The following is a 19,602-nucleotide window of genomic DNA, read 5'->3' as shown; positions in this document are numbered from 1 at the left end:
TCTTCTCCCGAATTTTACAAATCTTTTCCTTGAAAAAAGCTCAATTCGGTCGCAGTGCGTTTGCATAGATAGAGTAGCCGGAGGGGGGCGCGTCAGGGTGGTGAGTTCCTTAGCCACATGAAACGATTTAGAGGAGCAGGCCGCATTCAAAATGCGATCAGCAAAATGTTGGGCTTTAGCCTTTTTTGTGGCGCTTTGATAAGTATTACGCGACTGAGCATACGCCAGTTTAGCTGGGGTGGTCTAGATTCCATCTACATTCGGCTTGTCTACATCTCTGTTTCAATGCTCAAAGTTCAGGAGAGTACCAAGGAGCAGACTTTTTGGCATGATGGATGGAGAGTTTCAAAGGAACCAGATAATCTGCAGTTAATTGTAAGGCTTCAATCAACGATTCCCAGGGGTTAGTGTCAGTACAGCCAGCTTGATGCAAAAAGAATTCAATGGACGTGGCAATGCTTTCAGCCAGCACGTCAAGCCATTGGCATTGAAACCTGGCTAAGGGGACTGGTCTGACTCCGGGCGAAGCAAAAGGAATAGTGAAAGTTACCAAAAAGTGATCAGACCAAGGCGCTGGCAGTGGGACAAAGGAATTAAAGGAGAGTTCCGGGACTTTTTTTTTATTGTCCCTACGGTTCGGCCATGTGTTTTTAAGCATAAATCGGTAGATGGTAGAAAACTTTCCTATGGACCTTACCCGACTTTTCGTCCATTATCGCACTCGAAATCAGCCGCCATTTTCTGATAATCCTATCACTTGCCGCATCGCCCTGGCTCACCTGCTTTTGCGGCACTAAATCAAATCCCCCGCCCCTGAGCCTGACATCAGCAGACGCGTACCGCCCATTTCCCAACGCCAAAGCACGTTTCGTGTCAACAATCGCTGCGCCTCAGCTAATGAAGTGTCGCCATGGAAATGGCAGGACGCCTCTTTCCTCAATAAGTATAAACACACAGTTTCACAACACACAGCAGCAGATTTTCGATTCCATTACTCTCTGTGTGTTACTTTGAGTATTCTGTGACTCGTTTCTGTGCTCTGGTCAGCTACCTTCGTTGATTGTAGCCCGTGTGAACAGATACCAGTACCACCGCTATAAATTATTTTACTTTCTTTACCACACAATGGCTACAATAATGCCGTATATGTACGAGCCCGAGTACACCGAGGAAGAACTACTGGAAAGGCAAGCACGCGAAAACGATGGGGATTCGGACGGCAGTTGGGAGGACCAGTCAACGGATGAAGAGCCTGGACCATGTCGCATGGACGGCGTCTCCACCTGGTGCACGTGCAATCGGTGTGAGCTAATGCCAACTGAGGAGGAGAACTGCTGCTGCCGTGAAAATTCCGGGTGCTTGGCCTACATTTCGGAAGGCGAGCCAAGTCCGCAATGCATCACCGAGCTGCCAGAGTTCAGGGAAGCCTGCCTCTCACGGACCGTGTTGAGGATGATGATGGTGCTTATGCACGAACTTTGCGGCACTGTTCGTCCGCGTAATCCGAGTAACGAGTAAGTATACTCTGGTTGTGATGTCAGTGATGCCACTACTATTTCATGGTCGTCTCCCACATATAAAACTACATCTACATATCATTCGAATGCATGTAAATTGGTTCCATGTTGTGCATTTTCTAGATAGAATTTTTTTCAAAGCAGAATGACATTTTTTACCTGAATCGACAGTGATAAGAAAGTTGTCATTTTAATACAGTTTGCATCTTTCATTTTCACAGGTGGTACAGGCTGGTGGCCTATCGTTGCTTCACTTGGTGGCTTCACGGGAGGCTCAGACACCGCGTTCGGAGAGTAATACCTGCCTGTGCGGTACTTGCCATTAGACAACATTTCCCCAGCGACAGTGGACAATACCGCAGATTTTCCCTGGATGTGCTGCAACCGCAACTTTACAATGTGTAATGTTTATTATTTATGTTCAATTGAAATTAAGATCTAAAATAAAACCCAACATATATTTTAACAATGGTTGTTTTGATTTTTTAAATGAATCTAGTGTGTCTCCATTGAATAGTCTTCCTGTGCCTTGTCTTGTCACACCACATGTCTCCGGCCAGCATCCTCCCTCATGCTGGCCGCCCACCTTCAATCCACATAACCGTTGAACCCATATGCAGCAGACATACATATGTTATTTTGCGGGTTGGCATCAAGCCTCCCGGCCTTGCCTCCTCCCCCAAAAATACTTACCACACCACTTTGTTGAAGCGTTGGCAATAAAAGGAAGGCCGTTGGATTTTATTGATACAAAACATGGTTATAGGTAAATAATCAATATGGTTGATCATAATAAATCATCCTTTTGGGCACCGGGTACAGAGATGACCCCCTCTGGCCCGTGCCGCCTTGCCACCACAGGCCAGCCTGCTGCTGACTAACTGCCTAGGGATCCAGGGTCTCCAGGGTGAACTGCACCCATATATTCTCCTGGGAGGGTGAGGTATTTATAAACTCACCCCCCTGCCTTCCATGTACTAGATCCTGCAGCCTGCCTCTTACATGCAGTTAGATGGCCTCTCCTTGGTGAGGCCCTGCGGCAAACGAGTCTTGTCTGCACGACCACCGCCCCAATCCACCCCCCGCCCTATCAAAGGCAGTTCGCACCGGGGTACTTGCGCTGGCAAGTGGAGCTGTCAGGGAGCGATAAAGGCCAAGAGGTGCCAAAGACCATGTACACTTCAAAGTGGTCTATAGAGCATGGGTTGTTGTTCCCATGTCTACCTCCAGACCCCGTGTCTCCTGCCAAGCATCCCCCTCACGCTGGACGGCCCCCCTGCAATCCACATAAGTGTGTCTCCATTCACGAGTCTTCCTGTGTCTTGTCTGCACGACCACCGCCCCAATCCACCCCCCGCCCTATCAAAGGCAGTTCGCACCGGGGTACTTGCGCTGGCAAGTGGAGCTGTCAGGGAGCGATAAAGGCCAAGAGGTGCCAAAGACCATGTACACTTCAAAGTGGTCTATAGAGCATGGGTTGTTGTTCCCATGTCTACCTCCAGACCCCGTGTCTCCTGCCAAGCATCCCCCTCACGCTGGACGGCCCCCCTGCAATCCACATAAGTGTGTCTCCATTCACGAGTCTTCCTGTGTCTTGTCTGCACGACCACCGCCCCAATCCACCCCCCGCCCTATCAAAGGCAGTTCGCACCGGGGTACTTGCGCTGGCAAGTGGAGCTGTCAGGGAGCGATAAAGGCCAAGAGGTGCCAAAGACCATGTACACTTCAAAGTGGTCTATAGAGCATGGGTTGTTGTTCCCATGTCTACCTCCAGACCCCGTGTCTCCTGCCAAGCATCCCCCTCACGCTGGACGGCCCCCTGCAAACCGCATAATGCCATGACATATACAGGTCATTCATTCACAAACACACCCCTGTTTCGAATTCTTTATAACCCACTTCATATTTATAATGAGAACTTCTTTGCACTTTGCTAGTCAACCCGTGAAGGTGCTGGTTATCTGCTCTTCGTCTCTGTGAACTTCCGTGACCACTTCGAGGAAACTCGTCAGTTTGCAACCTGTGAACTGCTCCCTGTTCTACGACAAGAAACTACTCTGATCCCTGCATCTAACTGTTTGCTCGTCAAGGTAAGGCCATGTACCATACTCATTTTGCGTCCAATTTCTTTTCGTTCAAGACAGTACATGCAAGGAACTAGTCACATGTTCTGAGTTTAGTCAAATTATTTTTCTATTTTTTTAAAGTTATTCAAATACTTATCCGCATGTGAATAACGTGTATAGTTCCAAGAACCAAAACATACCTTGCATTGAACCTTTTATGTGTCATTTAATTTTTTAACACATTGGTATTCATAGAGAATTGTTGATCTTTACTTTTCAGAACTTTCCACAATGCCTGCCTGTTCCATTGGCGGTTGCCCTTCGAAGACCCATAATAAATCTGAAGGTACTATAATGCATGTTTTCCCTAAGACAATAGATCAGATAAGAGAATGGGTCCGATATTGCGGATATCCACCCTCTGAGCTTGAAAGTAGAGTCCTAGAAGTCTTTGCGGACAAGAGGGGTGATCGATACCGCATCTGCAGCAGGCACTTTACCTCTGACATGTACTCCACATCATTGCTAATAAAGAAGAACACACGATGAGCGAGGCGAAAATTGCTCTCAACCGCTATTCCCACTCTATTCGTCCACATCCCTCCACTGGTGAGTCAAGTTTACGTATTTATCTCTCGGCCTTGCGGTAGTGTGTAGCATTAGCTAACAATAATTTCCCCATTTATGTATCCACTCAATATGAAGGCGGAAGATTCTCCATCCGTGTCGTTATTGCAGTCATCAGCCACTTCAAGCGCCTATCGGGTAATCTTACTTGGCTATTCTGCCACTGACTTGTTTTAGGCATGTATATCAATAGTTTTAATTTATCGTGTAATTATTTTACCTAATGGTACACCCTTGTACTCGTCCTCTAGTCTTTGCTTTCAGTTATAATTATTGTTATCCAAAATAATTCAAGTACTGTCTTTCAGGGAGATGCTGAGGAGTCCAACGTATTGACGACTACCGTTGATGTCACTCAGATGCTCGAGGTACGTTTCAGGACAGTTCCATCGATGGAGATCATCAGATCTTGCATTCTTGTAGCGTGATTGTTACACACAATGTTTCTTTCGTTTTTAGCCATTGATATGTCCTTCTGTCGTCGCCCTCCTATGTGTCTTCTTTTTTCAATATTGTGTTCATTACTAATGAAAGTCCTATGTTTCAGGGAGTCGATGGAGCATTAGTCCAAGAAGAAGGGGGAGCGTGCAGTTACGGGTCGGCGCAACAGCTTGCAGAAGTGTGCACCGCAGTCACATCGTCCCTTGATGTTCTTATGCATTTCGAGGTATGGATACTGACAGCTCGATCAAGCGAGATCATATGACTTGATTACATCCGCTATACTTCCTTCTTTATTAACGCAAGTACTATGTTTCAGGGAGATGACGGAGCTTCTTCTACAAGAACATCACCCCTAGTAGTTGATGCAGAATTCTGGGTGGTGACACTTCCAACGATCGAGCAAATCGAATCATATTTAGATATCCATTATTTATTTTAGACAACTGATCATTTGTGCAGGTCTATTTCGATGAGCCGTTCACGCCTGCACAAACTTTCTGTTCTTTTTATCAAAATAGAAAACCATACTAATGCAATTACTGTGTTTCAGGGAGTCACTGAAGCATCATCTTCAATAATATCATCAATGGAAGTCTATGAGGAGCCCGAGGTATGGATCTTGACAGTTCCATCTAACTAGATCAACAATGCGTGAATAATTGTCGTTTGAATGTTCTACACAAAGCGTTCATTCGTGTTTTGCTATTGAGATGTACGTGGGTATTGGTCCCCAAGTACATTTTGTGTTTTCAATATTATTATACATACTAATGAAAGTTCTATGTTTCAGGGAGTCGATGGAGCGTCAGTGCGTGATGGATGTGCTTATCAGGAAAACATAGTCGTTGCAGCGCAAGAGGAAGTGGAGACATGCACACACGAGTCGGAGCAACAGCGTCCTGATGTTGAAGTTCGAGGCAAGAAAGTTTCAAAGAAAAGAAAGCAAAAGAAGGTTAGTGTCCTGGTCACTATATTATGTTGTTTTTCACTGTTAATAGTTCAATACTGTAAGTTGTGTTTAAACTGAACACCCCTTTTCCAATCTGTCCTCTAGTTGCGAGTTGGTGTACGAACTAGATCTACATAGACAGTGAAGCGAACAAGAGATGTTGCTTGTCAAACCTTTTGGCAGGGACTTGAGACTGGAGAAGCATCGTGCCAATGGGAAGAATATGAAGTGATTGACAACGGAGCTATACCACCACCAGCCATTGATAGTGAATGTCCTCCTGGTAGTTCGGATGCAGTCGGAGATCAATTCACAGAATCCACACCCGCAAAAACTAAGACCGCGAGAAAGTTGAAGAAATTGTTTTATTCACCCATCGCTGGAGAAGGAACAGATGTTGCAATGGAAGAGAATGAAGTAGACGACAATGAAACACCATCAATATCACTGAACATAGCGGAAGACGATATCAGAGATTCTACCTTTCATGTGAGTGACATGTCCTCAACGTTACAGGCCGAACCAGCTGGGATGCAGAGTGACAGTATAAGGAAAGAGGCCAAATTCATTGTATTCGATAGTTGTTTGATTGATATTATTATTCGGATTAAATGTGGGCATTTGGTAGGTGGGGAAGTATGTGGGGAGCCATTGATTAATGTGACTCGTGCAATTCGAGGCACTAACCTAAAAATACATGCCACCTGTACAAAATATCATCCTTTCACATGGTCTGCACAACCTATGCTGGGACAACTGCCAGCAGGCAATCTACTTTGTGCAGCGGCTGCACTTTTTAGTGGTTCAAGTTTTAAAAAATTAGAGTCTTTCTTTCAGTTTGTGGGAATCCATTTCATTGCGAAAACTCAGTTCTACAAATACCAAACCGATTATCTATTTCCAGCCATTAGCGAAGCTTGGAGAATGGAAAAAATGTCTATTGATAGTACATTCGCGGGCAAACGGTTCAGGCTAGCCGGTGATGGACAGTGCGACAGCCCAGGATTTTCAGCCAAGTACTGCACCTACCACTTTCAGGACATGGAAAGTAAGAAAATTGTGAGTTCGGTGGTCGTGCAGGTGTCACAAAGTACATCCTCAGTGGCCATGGAGAAAGTTGGCTTTGTAGCATCATTGCAAGAACTACAATCGCGGGGAATGGTGATCGACCTGATAGCCACGGACAGACACGTTTCAATTGCCAAGACAATGAGAGAACAGTACAAAAATATAAATCACCAATTTGACGTTTGGCATCTTGCAAAATCAATCAATAAAAAATTGTCGGCTGCAGGTAAAAAAAAAGAATTGCAAGGTATTTCACAGTGGTCCAAGTCAATCAGCAACCATCTTTGGTGGAGCTCAAAAACATGTGGAGGGTCGTTGGAAATTCTACTGGAAAAATGGCGGTCAGTAATGCCACACTGTACAAACGTTCACCGATGGAACACGGACCAACATTTCCACAATTGTGAACATGGCCATTTGTCCACAGAGGAGGCACGGAAGAAGAAGTGGTTGATTCCTTCATCACCCACTCACAAAGCCATTGAAAAGATTGTATTTGATAAAACTATAACAAAAGCTTTGAGGGGACTCACGGAATTCTGCCACACAGGAGATTTGGAGGTGTTCCACAATATGTGCCTAAAGTACAGGCCAAAACGATTGCATTTTGGCATGGAGGGCATGATAAATCGGACTCTTTTAGCGGTCTTGGCACATAACCATAATGTTGGCCGTCAACAAAGTAGGACGACCGGAACTTTAGGGACGCTTCGCTACAATAAGGCCTTCACTAAAAGAAGTAAACAATGGGTGATCAAACCAGTGTTTGAGGATATGCAATATGAGTTTATTGAGAAACTTATTGTTGACGTCCTAGATAGGCACATAAATGGAGTTGTGAACGAACCTGTGCAGGGGACAACTGCATTGCCACCCAACATTGCCTCTGTTCCATGTCCACCTAAAGAAGAACTCATTGAGAAATACACATCACGGTTTAAATGATTGTAATTTGATTGTCTGTTCTCTCGAGTCTCCTCATGTCGCAGGCCCATTGAATATGTGTATCTATCCAACCTTGTTCATTTGCGCATTAAATTAAACCAAACAGTAATATAAATCATTTTTCAAAAAATATAGAATGTCTCCGTATTTATGGTTCTGTGGGGCTGCAAAGCACGCAGACAAAATGCAAAGATGGAGTGTAAATTTCAAGTCCTGTGAGAATGCCTTACACTGAATGAAGCTAACTAGGAATGTGTGCTCGTTCAAAGTGAAGGTCAGCTGCTTTGATTTTTTCTCGGGTGCCAGAATGGCCCACGACTCAGTATAAGGTTCTATTGTTATTTGACCTTGACAGGCCGGGACCACGTAAGAAACGATAATGAATATAATTTCAGAAACGAAAGCCATTTCATGTTCGTTCATTAGAAGAAATAACGTCGGCATAGAAGGAGTGTTATTTCGGGGCTGCCCTACGCACAGACACAATGGAAAATGCAAATATAATGTAAGTAACTCTTTAGATGAGTTTATACCGCAATTTAATTACTATACAGTAGCTTTAAAGACGGGTTAAGTTGTACTTGTTCGTTCTATGTGGCATATTGTTTTGTACCGCGCACTATCTTGGGGAGAACCGTCTCCTTTTACGGAAGCACCTCAAAACCTTTGCTTCTGCTTTCTCTCTCCCTCTCCCCTGCTACAACTGGTCCACTGTCTGCGATCTCGGTCCTGGGCCCTTCCACTCTCCACCTGCACTCCCTGTCAACCCCTGCACTGAGGGACTGTCTCAGTATCCTACAGCCCTCCCTTGACGTTTAAAACCCAGTTGCACTGTCCTAGCTATGAAATAATTTCCAGACCGAATATATAAAATGAATAATTTTAATAAAGATCTGATGGTGAGACTAATTTAATTTTTTATGTTTTTCAAACAGGTACTTCACCCATTATTGTCTGTGTCACGAGTACCAGACACCGGCGGACGGCTTTTTCAACCGCCAGTTGCTTCTCCGCGTGAACAACGTTACCACCCTGACCATTTTATGGGACGATCGCCAAGTACAAGTATGCCCTTACGCGGTACTAACGGCTAGATGCAACATACAGACCGTTGTGGTGGCCTAGTGCCTCGTTGTTGGAACAGCCATGCGATTATCAGTGCGACCGAAGAGCTTATTTTATCGTAAACCAACACCCTGTGTACTGCACACGAACATCGCTTGCCTCAAGACTGTCAGGTACTGTTAGGATACAGTGACATAATCTGAAACATTAGGTCTGAGGAAAATTAGTATAGAAAGGTTTTTGGAAGTTATTATGAGTTTAATTTTAAAACAGACAATTTTGCCCTTAACATTCATTACAGTCTATGGAGAATGCCCCAAGCCAAGATGGAGGTCCTCAGTCTAAGTTCTGATTGGCTGGTGATTGTTTATAGGGAAGACAATGAACATTCTAAACTGCCTTTCATCGTCTTTGCCCAGCTGAGAGGTCGCGTATTAAGCTGCTCCTGCTTAACTTGTTCAGGGGTTTCAAGTTTCAAGCGGTCGAGCGGCTTATTTGAAAAAGCAAACAGGAATCTTGCGGAGATTCATTTTGGCACTGAACAGGAGTAAGAAGATTTCGAGTTATCCAAGAAAAAAGAAAGGTTTCAAAGACTCTCCACAAGATAAGTCCTTTTAAAACTCAAGACTCTTTCTATAATGTCATTGTAGAAGATTTGATCTGATTTTCAAGTTCATATGAAAAATATTTACTAAGAACTTTATTGCTGTCGCATGTTTGGCTTTGTTACGCTACGTTTTCTATCAAGCGCGTGGTTTTTCCGTTAACAGAAGCCTGCGCGTGAGAGACTTCGCTTGAGTATCTTGCGCGAGCTCTTTGGTGTCGCTTGATACTCTTGTGCGTGTGTTTTTTACCCGCGGTTGAACCTCAGCGCGTGTGCTCGCATATTGTATTAAGCGCGTGTGGATTTTTACCCGCGGTTTGCCGTCAGCGCGTGTGCTCGCATATTGGATTAAGCGCGTGTGGATTTTTACCCGCGGTTTGTCGTCAGCGCGTGTGCTCGCATATTGGACTAAGCGCGTGTGGATTTTTACCCGCGGTTTGTCGTCAGCGCGTGGGTTCGCATCTTGGACTAAGCGCGTGTGGATTTTTACCCGCGGTTTGTCGTCAGCGCGTGTGTTCGCATCCTGGACTAAGCGCGTGTGGATTTTTACCCGCGGTTGAATTTCAGCGCGTGTTCGTGCTTTCGTTTAATCGCGTGTGGATTTTTTCTGTGGTTTAATCTACAGCGCTTCAACGAACTTCACTCAGTTTGGATCCCTATGCGAGTTCAAGAGATTTCTACGTGAGATTTTTGACGCAAGTTTCAAGAACTGTTAATTTAAGTAAAGACACTCTAAAAAGAAATTTATAAGAAGAAATATAAATACTTTCCAGAAACACTAGAACTTCCATTTACTTTTAATGAACTTAAGACTTTGTTCAAGCTTCTTGAGTTTAAAGAAGATTACCTGCAAAGTTAATTTCACATTCATGGACCTACTAAGAAGGCTGAATGATCGTTGAGATTCAAGTCAACTAGTAAGGAAGTCTAGTCAGCTTATCACTTCTCTGGGCATATTGTAGAGAAGTTCCAGGTGAAGAACCAGCTAGTCTTAGCTTCCAGCCTGGTGTTTGTTAATTTGTCCCTTCCCCCTTTCCCCTGGAAGTGAGGTAAACTGAGCAGTTTATAGTATCAGCTCAGAGTGCCACATTTTGGGTGGATTGTCGGGGGCTCAGCAGCTTCTGCAGACACCAGGATCTCAGCCTGACAAAGACGAACTATTTTGGATTGAGAGCAAATAAAAATGAAAATCGCTGAATATTCTCTAAACATTTGATGTCCAATAAATGTACTTTACCAAATTTACAATCTTGCGGTTTGATTTAAAAGTACAGTTTCATATTGCGAATTGTGGCGCGCTGTGTTGTGTGAGCTGATCTGTGTTGATTTCCGGGTTCTGTGTGGAGTCGCGTAGAAGACGCCTGGGTGCGTTTGCCTACGCAGCACAGTCACGTCACGGATAGAGGCGGGGAATATGAATGTTTTGATAAAGTCTGTTTCAGGGGCGGGGGATTTGATTTAGTGCCGCAAAAGCAGGTGAGCCAGGGCGATGCGGCAAGTGATAGGATTATCAGAAAATGGCGGCTGATTTCGAGTGCGTTAATGGACGAAAAGTCGGGTAAGGTCCATAGGAAAGTTTTCTACGATCTACCGAGTTATGCTTAAAAACACATGGCCGAACCGTAGGGACAATAAAAAAAAAGTCCCGGAACTCTCCTTTAAGATCGGAAATAACTTCGAAAATAAGGTCAAGCTGATTACCAGCCACATGAGTAGGTCTGTGGTTTTTTAGATGCAGGCCGCAGTCCATAAGAGACAAGAAACATTTAGCAGCTTGTTGATCAGAGGGATTATTGGGGTGGAGATTAAAGTCACCCAGAACAGTTATTCTAGGGTGAATCAAAGACAGATCAGCCATCAGTTGTGTAAAGCTGTTGAGAAAGCAATTGGTTGCGTAGCAAAGGGGGGGCGATCCACAATAAGAAAATGCAAAGATTGCACAGAAGAGACTTGAATTCTTGTCAAAAGTAGTTCACAGGTAAGTTTATGATTAAAGTCAATGATGGAGCAGCTCAGCGTTTTGTTTTAAACACAAAAGGCACCACCCCCTCCCACGCTAGGAGTAGGACAATCCTATAAAAGAATATCATATTGGGCAGGCAGCATTTGGACAATATCTGGCCCCGACGCAGCATTGAACCATGTCTCAGTGATGCATAACACATCAGGGGCAAGCTCGTCAGGAACAGAAAAGATGTCATCGCGGTGAGCAGCCGCAGATCGTGCATTAACAAGAAGACACCTTAGACTAGGGTGAGAAATAATAGTAGTCGGAAGCATAGATAGCAGAGGAGAAACAATAAAACCATCAGGCCAGTTCACATTAAGAGGAGCCAGGTAAATTGGATCGTTACGCAAGTAGATCCCATTATTAATCTCACCATTATCATCCACATTGATTTACATGGACCATGATAATTCTCCCTAACATAGCACTCTAGCGAGGAATGGAGCATTCCCATATAAAAGACCGAGCTGTCAAATCAGAGGGGATAGAGATGATGTCACAGAGAGCGCAGGCAAATCTCAGCAAAGATTTAAATATGAGAATTCCAAAATATCTCCTGAAAGACTGTCAACATATTAGGGAGTATACAAATATCATGATAGGGAGAGCGTAACACCATGTCTGAGGGAAACGTGAGGGGTCAGAAATGTGAGGCAGGTAACCTTGTGGAGATTTTTCAAAAGATGCCATTTTATCAACTCAAAAGGTTGGATAAACGCCTCACTAAACCTAACCTTCCAAGGATTTCTCTTGCCTAAAATGAACAAAAGGAAACACTCTAACAAATGTTTTCTGTCCCTCACACTTGTACATACAACAACTCAACAAGGAAATATATGGCAGTTTCAAAACCTAACAAATATAACAGTTAAGTTTGCATAAGGATAACTCTCCTTATAATCTGGGTGAATGCCCCTCCCCAGATTCAAGGAGGATTCTGTTTAGCAGTTCCAAAAGAATAAGGGAATCCTGTCTTGTAACAAAGTTCCAACGCAGTTCTTTTGATTCCACTTTGGCAAAAAAAGTTCCAATACTTCAGAATTATTTTCTTCCTTCCCCTTGTGACACAAATAACTCAAAAAAACATCTTCTTATAAGCCACAAACACTTTTTTAGTTCATTAGTACCAACAGAAAATGTCTGTGTCAGGATTATTCTGCAACAGTTCGTATAACACTTGCTTAGACAATGCGAGATAATTCTGCAGTAATTTACACAACACTTGCTGAAAGCAATGCATTTTTGTCAGGATGTTTCTGTAATATTTCAAAAAGACATCTTAGTGGTTCTACCACTTCTTCTTTATGACTTTTCACCACCACACCACAGTACTTCATCAACTTCCACCTGATCCACTCACCTGCCAGACCTACTAATACAAAGTTCTCTGCTCTGGTGTACTATCCTGCCAGAACAGAACACACTGTTACAAAGTTCTCTGACCTGGTGTACTCTCCTGCCAGGCCAGAATAAACTATTGACTATCAGTACTTCTGTGGTAGAGGTTCATTTGCAACCATTTAGCAATGTCTCTTGCTTCACAATATCAAGTTTAAGAATTTCTTCTGGGGAAACATGAACCACATTGGTGCTGTTTGTTACACCTCTGTGATTGTCACAAACAAAGCAGATTATGCTCCCCTCCCTCTAAGTGCCTTTTATCAGAAGGGCAGCCCTTCTGCCACTCTTTTTCCCCCACTTCCACGTTAACTGAAGGCTGACCATGATTCTGTCTCACTTTAACACTTCTTTGGCTTCAGCAATGTGGGTTTAAGCCAGTTTCTCTTATCAGCTTCTTTACATGTGGGCAACAGGTTTTGCAAACATTAGATTTGTGAACTGACTTCTTTTGTCTTTGACAATAGTTGTTTGTATTGGTTTCTTTAACTCTCGCCCTCTCTTGTTGGATTTTATTTTGTCCCATACAACCATATCTTTCTGGTCAGTTTGTCAAATTCTGCCACCTCCTCCTCTTTAGATCAGTTTGTTTTTTAAATGGTTTAGTGTTTAGCTTTACTTCAGTTCGGTATTCGAAATATGTTTGGTTTTGCCCCTGCACTTTCTTCACAAAAGGTTTAGGCGAAGGGCACGCAGGATAGGCAAGCGGGCGATTACGGAGGGCTCCGGGCTCACAATATCATAGTGAACTAACCGGTCAGGCGTTCGTGTCCGCTCCCTACACTGAATCCAGGTCTTCTGATTCTGCTTCTTCGCAAAGTCCGGCAACCTCCTTCTTTAGGCTTCCCACGGCCGACACCACTTGCAAATGGAGTGTTCTCTGTTCCAGAGGCTTTCTGGTGCTCACCTACCACAGGAGACCGCCTCAGCTGGGGGAAAACTTTCAAAGTGTATGCTTCCCGCTGTGCAACCTCTGCCATTAGAATTCCTAGAGGAAGAGAACCTCTCAGGACCAGAAACTGGTTGAGGTCTGAAAATGGTCCCGGCGTCTCTGATCTCCTCCAGTTTCTGCTTTGGCTGCAACGTGGAGAGACCACAGCTACTCGACCTAATGCTGCTAGTCTTCTACTCCTTTCTCATGGCCTGCACCGGAAGGGGCCTTTTAAGCCTCCCATTCTGCCTCAGGTGTGGGTCATTTTCACTAATTAACTGCACTTTGCAGTTTCGTGCCTTTGTAGCCCTCTTCTTTGTCCAAGTACTTTAGGAATTGTGGGACCAGGAGTCCACAATGTCAAAATCAACTTTTCTGGCAGCTTCTATTTTACAATAAGCCATTAGAAGGGTGGGGTGTAAGGGAAAGTTAAAAAAGTGGGGTTCCCATTCTTCCTGACCTGCCCCCCCCCCCGCATGTGATCCTCCCGCAGAACACCACCACCAGGGTCAGGCTCAGAAAGCATCTGCCATTCCCTGGCCACATGAGAAGGAACCCAGGTCAAGCTTTATTGGGAAATCATCTCTGATTCATCACAGAAAGGAGATACAAATATAAAAGGAGCACAGTATCTTGCCCACAAAGGTGGAGCTATCAAACCAGTGAGAGGTCGCTATAACGTCAGAAAGAGTTCCAATATATCTTCATGAAGACTGCATATATCAATACATTGAATGGAGATAGTGTGATGCTGGAAATGCATTGGAGGGACACGGCCTCCATGTCCTTGTCCTGTACTCCTTTTTCATGTGTGTTCTGTGTTGTTTTCTGCACATGAGTCCATGTGGGACTCATGGCAGTGCAGCTCTTCCACTTTTTGGTTGTGGTGAACAGACCCTTATGATGCCCTTATGGCACCCATGGGTGGGCAACCCTGTACCCTTAGTGTATGTTGTATGTTTTTGGGCATCTCTGCATGGCCAACAGAGCAGGGTATGGGCTGGTGGCAGCTCCATGCTGAATTTGACAGGTGCTCTGAGTATCCTCCATTTTGGGATACCCAGGCCCTGCCATTGGAATCAGTTGATTCCTGATACAAGACAAGATGGCCCCTTTGGCCTCTTGCTTTCTATTGCCCGTTACCTTGCTTTCTCAAAGTCATGGGAAGCCCTGACTCTGTCCCTTCCCCTGACTGGCTGTTGGGTGGAAGTTCCACATATGGTATTGTGGGGCAATCCAGCCCACACTGGCTGGAGCCTTCCCATTGACTGTATGTTGTGAGTACGTCCTTAGGGTGGGACCTGGGTGAATGGAGTGTGTGACCAATATACATTTTATGTTATGGGTGCCTGGTTTCTAGTGTGTGACACAATTAATGAGACACCCCTGCCCGAAACCAACATGAATGCAGTGTGGTGTGCTGAAAGACTGGGTGCTGGTCCCAATCCACATTCCGTCTTGTGAGTGTCTGGATGGAGAAGAATGGCCTGAATGCACTGTGTCCCTGATTGCCTGCCTGCCTGAATGCCCTTCTGAATGATTGGTTGCCTGAGCGTGACTCAGCAGAGTGAATGAGAAACCGAACAGTATATCTGGGGACCTCTCACTGACTGGAAATGTTCAGAAGCTGAAGTCGAAACTTGATGCTTAACCTTGAAGCCCAGCTGGAAGAAGAAAGCTTTGCTGCTGCTTTCCTTCAACACAATCCGAAAGCTGTTGTGTTTCCAAGAACTGATCCAAGAGAGGACCTGGCTAGGAGACATCTTCTCGAGCTACAAGGGAATTTCGTGCACCAGCTCCTCTCTACACCAAGGCTCCCTCGAAGTCAGTCCTCGAAAGGCTGCCGACTGTAGACGGGGACTGCTGAGGAATCCTGAAGTAGAGCACCAGGACATCGAGGCCATCGACGACCATCACCGTTGACCGAGGTTCAGAGGACTACTGTAACCTCGTCAACCAGAGCCGCAACTCTCCATTGCCTAAGACACTTTGAAATCAAGGACTACCTTGCTCATCACCGTCGACCGCTTTATCCCGCCGGAGAAAGTCGAGGTCGCTGACACGCTGAGGAGAATCCGCTGGTGGGTTTCCTGCCACCTGGAGTCCACAAAAAGGCTGATGAAGATCCGAAAGCCAGCCATGGTCGAGTCCCGATCGTCAACGTCAGGGCCGACGACCCGACACCCTTGCTGGGCCTACATTCTTCATTGATTCTGCTTTGCAGTAACGAACAGTCATCATCGAGGTGTACCGCATGCCCCCCCTTCGCAAGACGTCCACGACCAATCGTCGACCAGCAGCGCAAAGACCGAAGCTGCTGCCTCAACAACATTGTTCACCTTTCTTTGAGGAATCTCGACGACCGGTGGCTCCTACCTTAAAGAGAGTTCACTCAAGAGGGATCCATTGATGGCCCATTGAAGAACTCTGCTAAACCAGGTAAATTGGGGTAGTGGAACATTTGTGACAGGAAACAAGACTATTTTAAACATATATAGACTAGGGTTGTGGATACACATTATTTACAGGTTGCCCAGGTGGGGGATCCTCATACAGAACTGTGTCTGGTGGTAGGGACTCAGTATTCTGCCATTTGTTTAACCCAACATGCTTTCCTCCCCATGTCTATTGTTGATTCACTTTACTATTTGATTTGTATGCCATTGAGACTGTCAGCAGTTGGTGCATTTTAATGGGATCAAGGGTGAACTGTGGTACCACATAGACATTGTAGATTTATTAATATTGCCGAAGTACAAAGGGTGTTATTGAGTGTGTATATATACTGAACCTTATTTATATAAAGAACTGTGTTATCACTAACATAGTGTGTGGACATTCGTTTGTTGGGGGCTTGGGGACTACACTGCCGCGCCTTGAAACACTTGTGTATAGGCGCATTATAAATGCCATATCATATCATATCACTGTACTTAAGAACCAGCCCGCATGACCTCCTGAGAGCTAAGCCTTGATTGCTCGTCCATTGCTACCAACAATAGAGAATCTTGATTGGGGTGCTGTTTGCTTCTACGCTGCCATATAGAGAGCAGGAGTACAGATAACCCTCCTCCAGCCTTTACAGATAGGATGTCAGAAACAGTGGAGATACCACTTTAAAGAGAGAGGGGAAATCATCTCAGGGATTGGAGATATCACAGTGTCAGTGAGAGCAAACATTATACAAGTGAGACAGTAGACCTATAATTTCGGAGACAGAAGTGACTTGTTTGCTTGTGGCACACTTTAAATATAAAGAACAAATAAGGAATCAAAGGACTGTAACATTACATGAGAGAGAACACAGACATAAACTGATAGTGCACCCCTATCGTTATAGATAAGACATAACACTTCCAATATAACATGAGGCCATAAATATCAGACAACTACAGAAATCACCAGAAAGGAGGATGATGGCACAAAAGAGTGCAGATAGAAAAAAAAGGGAATGATTGAATCATATTAGAGAGTGCAACTCTCCCATTCCAAAGTACAACTAGCACATCAGAGAGTTCTGATATCACATTTGAAAGTACAACTATTATGGCAGAAAGGTATATATGTCATTTGTGAGAGTGCAGATATCCCAAGCAAATATCACCTTGGATAGTGCAGATATTTCTTAAGAGAGGTGATAAAGGAGGACGCATAAGACAAACGTAGAGAGGGTATAACTATGACATTGGTGGTGCCAGGTGGCTCCTTATACCTGACAAAACTGTGGAATTGCTCACGGCTGCACCGGGACCAGGTGAGGTCGACGCTGTTGTGGCTCCCCTCGGAGGCCATGATGCTGCCGCTCCCACTGCATGCATTGCCCACGCCGTCATGGTTCACTCCAAAACTGTAGTTAGAGAAATAAAGTCACAGTCAGCCCTTGCACATCGTGAAAACCTAAGCTATCCAAACTTGAACTTCCAGCCTTATTTTATACATTGTGGCCCAGCCCCTATCTTTGCTAGTTCCATTGGATCAATAACCTTGGAATCCGCTAAATGTGTTGACCATAATAGACTGGAATGATAGAATGACCACTCACAGTGCAAAGGAACAAAGCCTGGAGGGTAATAAAATACATATAGAAAAGGTACCTATTGCTTGCAAACAAGCACTATCGGACCCAACTTCAATCAGCTGCTGCACGGAGCAAGGTTAACCTGGACACATTCTGAGCTTTAGAGCTGTACCTTCCAGCTGACACCATGTAGCGCTCAAGTGGGTGAGTTAAAAGGACAATGGGCCTCATTCTGACTCTGCCGGTCTGGAAACAAGGGTGCCGGTAAACGTATTAACACCGTTGTTTCAGGGAACGGCATATTACAGGTCTGCCCCTGCCGGGCACCGCGGCCATGGTAGGCAGACTGGTCACGGAAGCACCATTAGCAACGGTGCTGGTGCTTCCGTGTCCCCATTCCCGTAGAGTCCTATGGGGGCTTATTTACCAGTGCCTGAATTTCCAGGCCGCTAGAGTTGTAATCTCCCGGTGGCACCGGGAAGTCAGGCGCTGGTAAATATTCACGGGTCTGGCAGCAACCCACGGTTTCCACTGGACCCGTAATGAGCCCCAATGTGTCTGTTGTACTTCTTCAGGCACATAATTGGGTTGATAAATAATACGTCTCTTCGGTGCTTACTGAAGCACTGGTTGTGTTGTGAGCTAAGGCCAAATGTTGTGAAACATGTCACATTTACCCAGATTCAGTAGTACTCATTTTGTTGATTCAATAAAAGACGAAAGCCTTGTGTGGACCTCCTTGAATTTGAACCTGGGGCACAAGGTCTTAGCAGAAGTCTTGTAACACACTGATCTGTTTCCCAACACCAGTTGCCTAAGCAATCATGTTTAATCTTTTTAATGAAGGCAGTGCCTGCCCATAGGGGTGCCAGTAGAAGTAGTAGGGCACACTGTCCTGAATCAAAAACCCATGATTACAAGTAAGGCATACAAGAGGAGACAGAGACTGAAACTCACTTTGCAGCGGAACTCTGTGTCCATGGGCATTGACACTTTTTTTTTATTGTTTATGGTTTGAAATAAACCTTTACAATATTACAACAGTGTACAATACAACACTTTCAAGATACACTACAAAATCGTTCCAATTAAAAGAGGAATCTTATCTCAAATACATCATAACTCAAGACAATCTTTGGGAGGATAGCTCAGGGGCAACGTGCTCGCCTTGGAAGCAAGACGACACGGAGCAACACAGGTTCGATCCCCGGGTCCGCGCTTAGAAATCTCTGGGTATTAAGCACGTTATAAATAACCTATCATAACAATAATTGAGTAATAATAAACATATATTTTTTTATTGGTTAAAAAGAGAACCATTTATCCTTTAAGGTTTGACATATTTAACAAACATCAAACAATTAATCTCCATAAAAGAAAAATAAAACAAGAAAGAAGGAAAGGAAATAAATATATCTACCTTTTCATTTATACAAATCGAATCCCTTTAAAAATGTTACTACAGCAAGTGGCAGGGCAACCGATCAGCCCCCGGGATATTCAGCCACACATTTTCTGAGTCCACAGAGGCCAAACTATTTACACATTAGCCCAAAAAAGCAATGCACTGAGACAACAAAAGGGGGGCAGAATAGTTTTAAATTCTCCCTTTCCTTCAAGTTTCCACAATACCCACAAAAGGACAGGTCATTGGGGACCTCACTTCGAATGCATACAATTTCTTTTGTCCATAATACATTGAAGCAAAACCTCATAAAATCATCTCTGTAGTTTTTATCAGGATGCTTGAGGAAATAGGACTCCCCAACGGCCGCTCTCTTAGAGTCATATCTTAAGTGTGCGTAGAGAGTAAGGCCTCCCAAGGTCTCCCCTGCTCTTATCCAATCTCATCACATTTAGCATCCCATGCACCTTAACCTTTAGCTGGACTTGAAATCAAACAGCCCGATTCATGGAATTATTAGCGAGAAAAAACGCAGATTTGCGCGCCTTTCTGCCCGA

The 19,602-nt window shown here is 44.5% G+C and overlaps 1 protein-coding gene across 2 annotated transcripts in view; it reads right to left on the bottom strand.

Annotated features, from left to right (window-relative positions):
* The window catches only part of ADAMTS13 (ADAM metallopeptidase with thrombospondin type 1 motif 13), a 447,185-nt gene that overhangs the window by 287,162 nt on the left and 140,421 nt on the right, over nt 1–19,602 (bottom strand). For both annotated transcript variants that reach the window (XM_069609349.1, XM_069609350.1), the window contains exon 9: nt 17,335–17,469. In XM_069609349.1, the coding sequence (XP_069465450.1) occupies nt 17,335–17,469 (135 nt within the window). The remainder of the gene's footprint in view (nt 1–17,334; nt 17,470–19,602) is intronic.

This window comes from Ambystoma mexicanum, chromosome 8 (assembly GCF_040938575.1).
Source record: "Ambystoma mexicanum isolate Mex_15411 chromosome 8, UKY_AmexF1_1, whole genome shotgun sequence".
In the NCBI taxonomy this organism is placed as follows: Eukaryota; Metazoa; Chordata; class Amphibia; order Caudata; family Ambystomatidae; genus Ambystoma; species Ambystoma mexicanum.
Note: the sequence above shows the minus strand (reverse complement) of the source record. Positions and strands in the feature narration are given on the sequence as shown.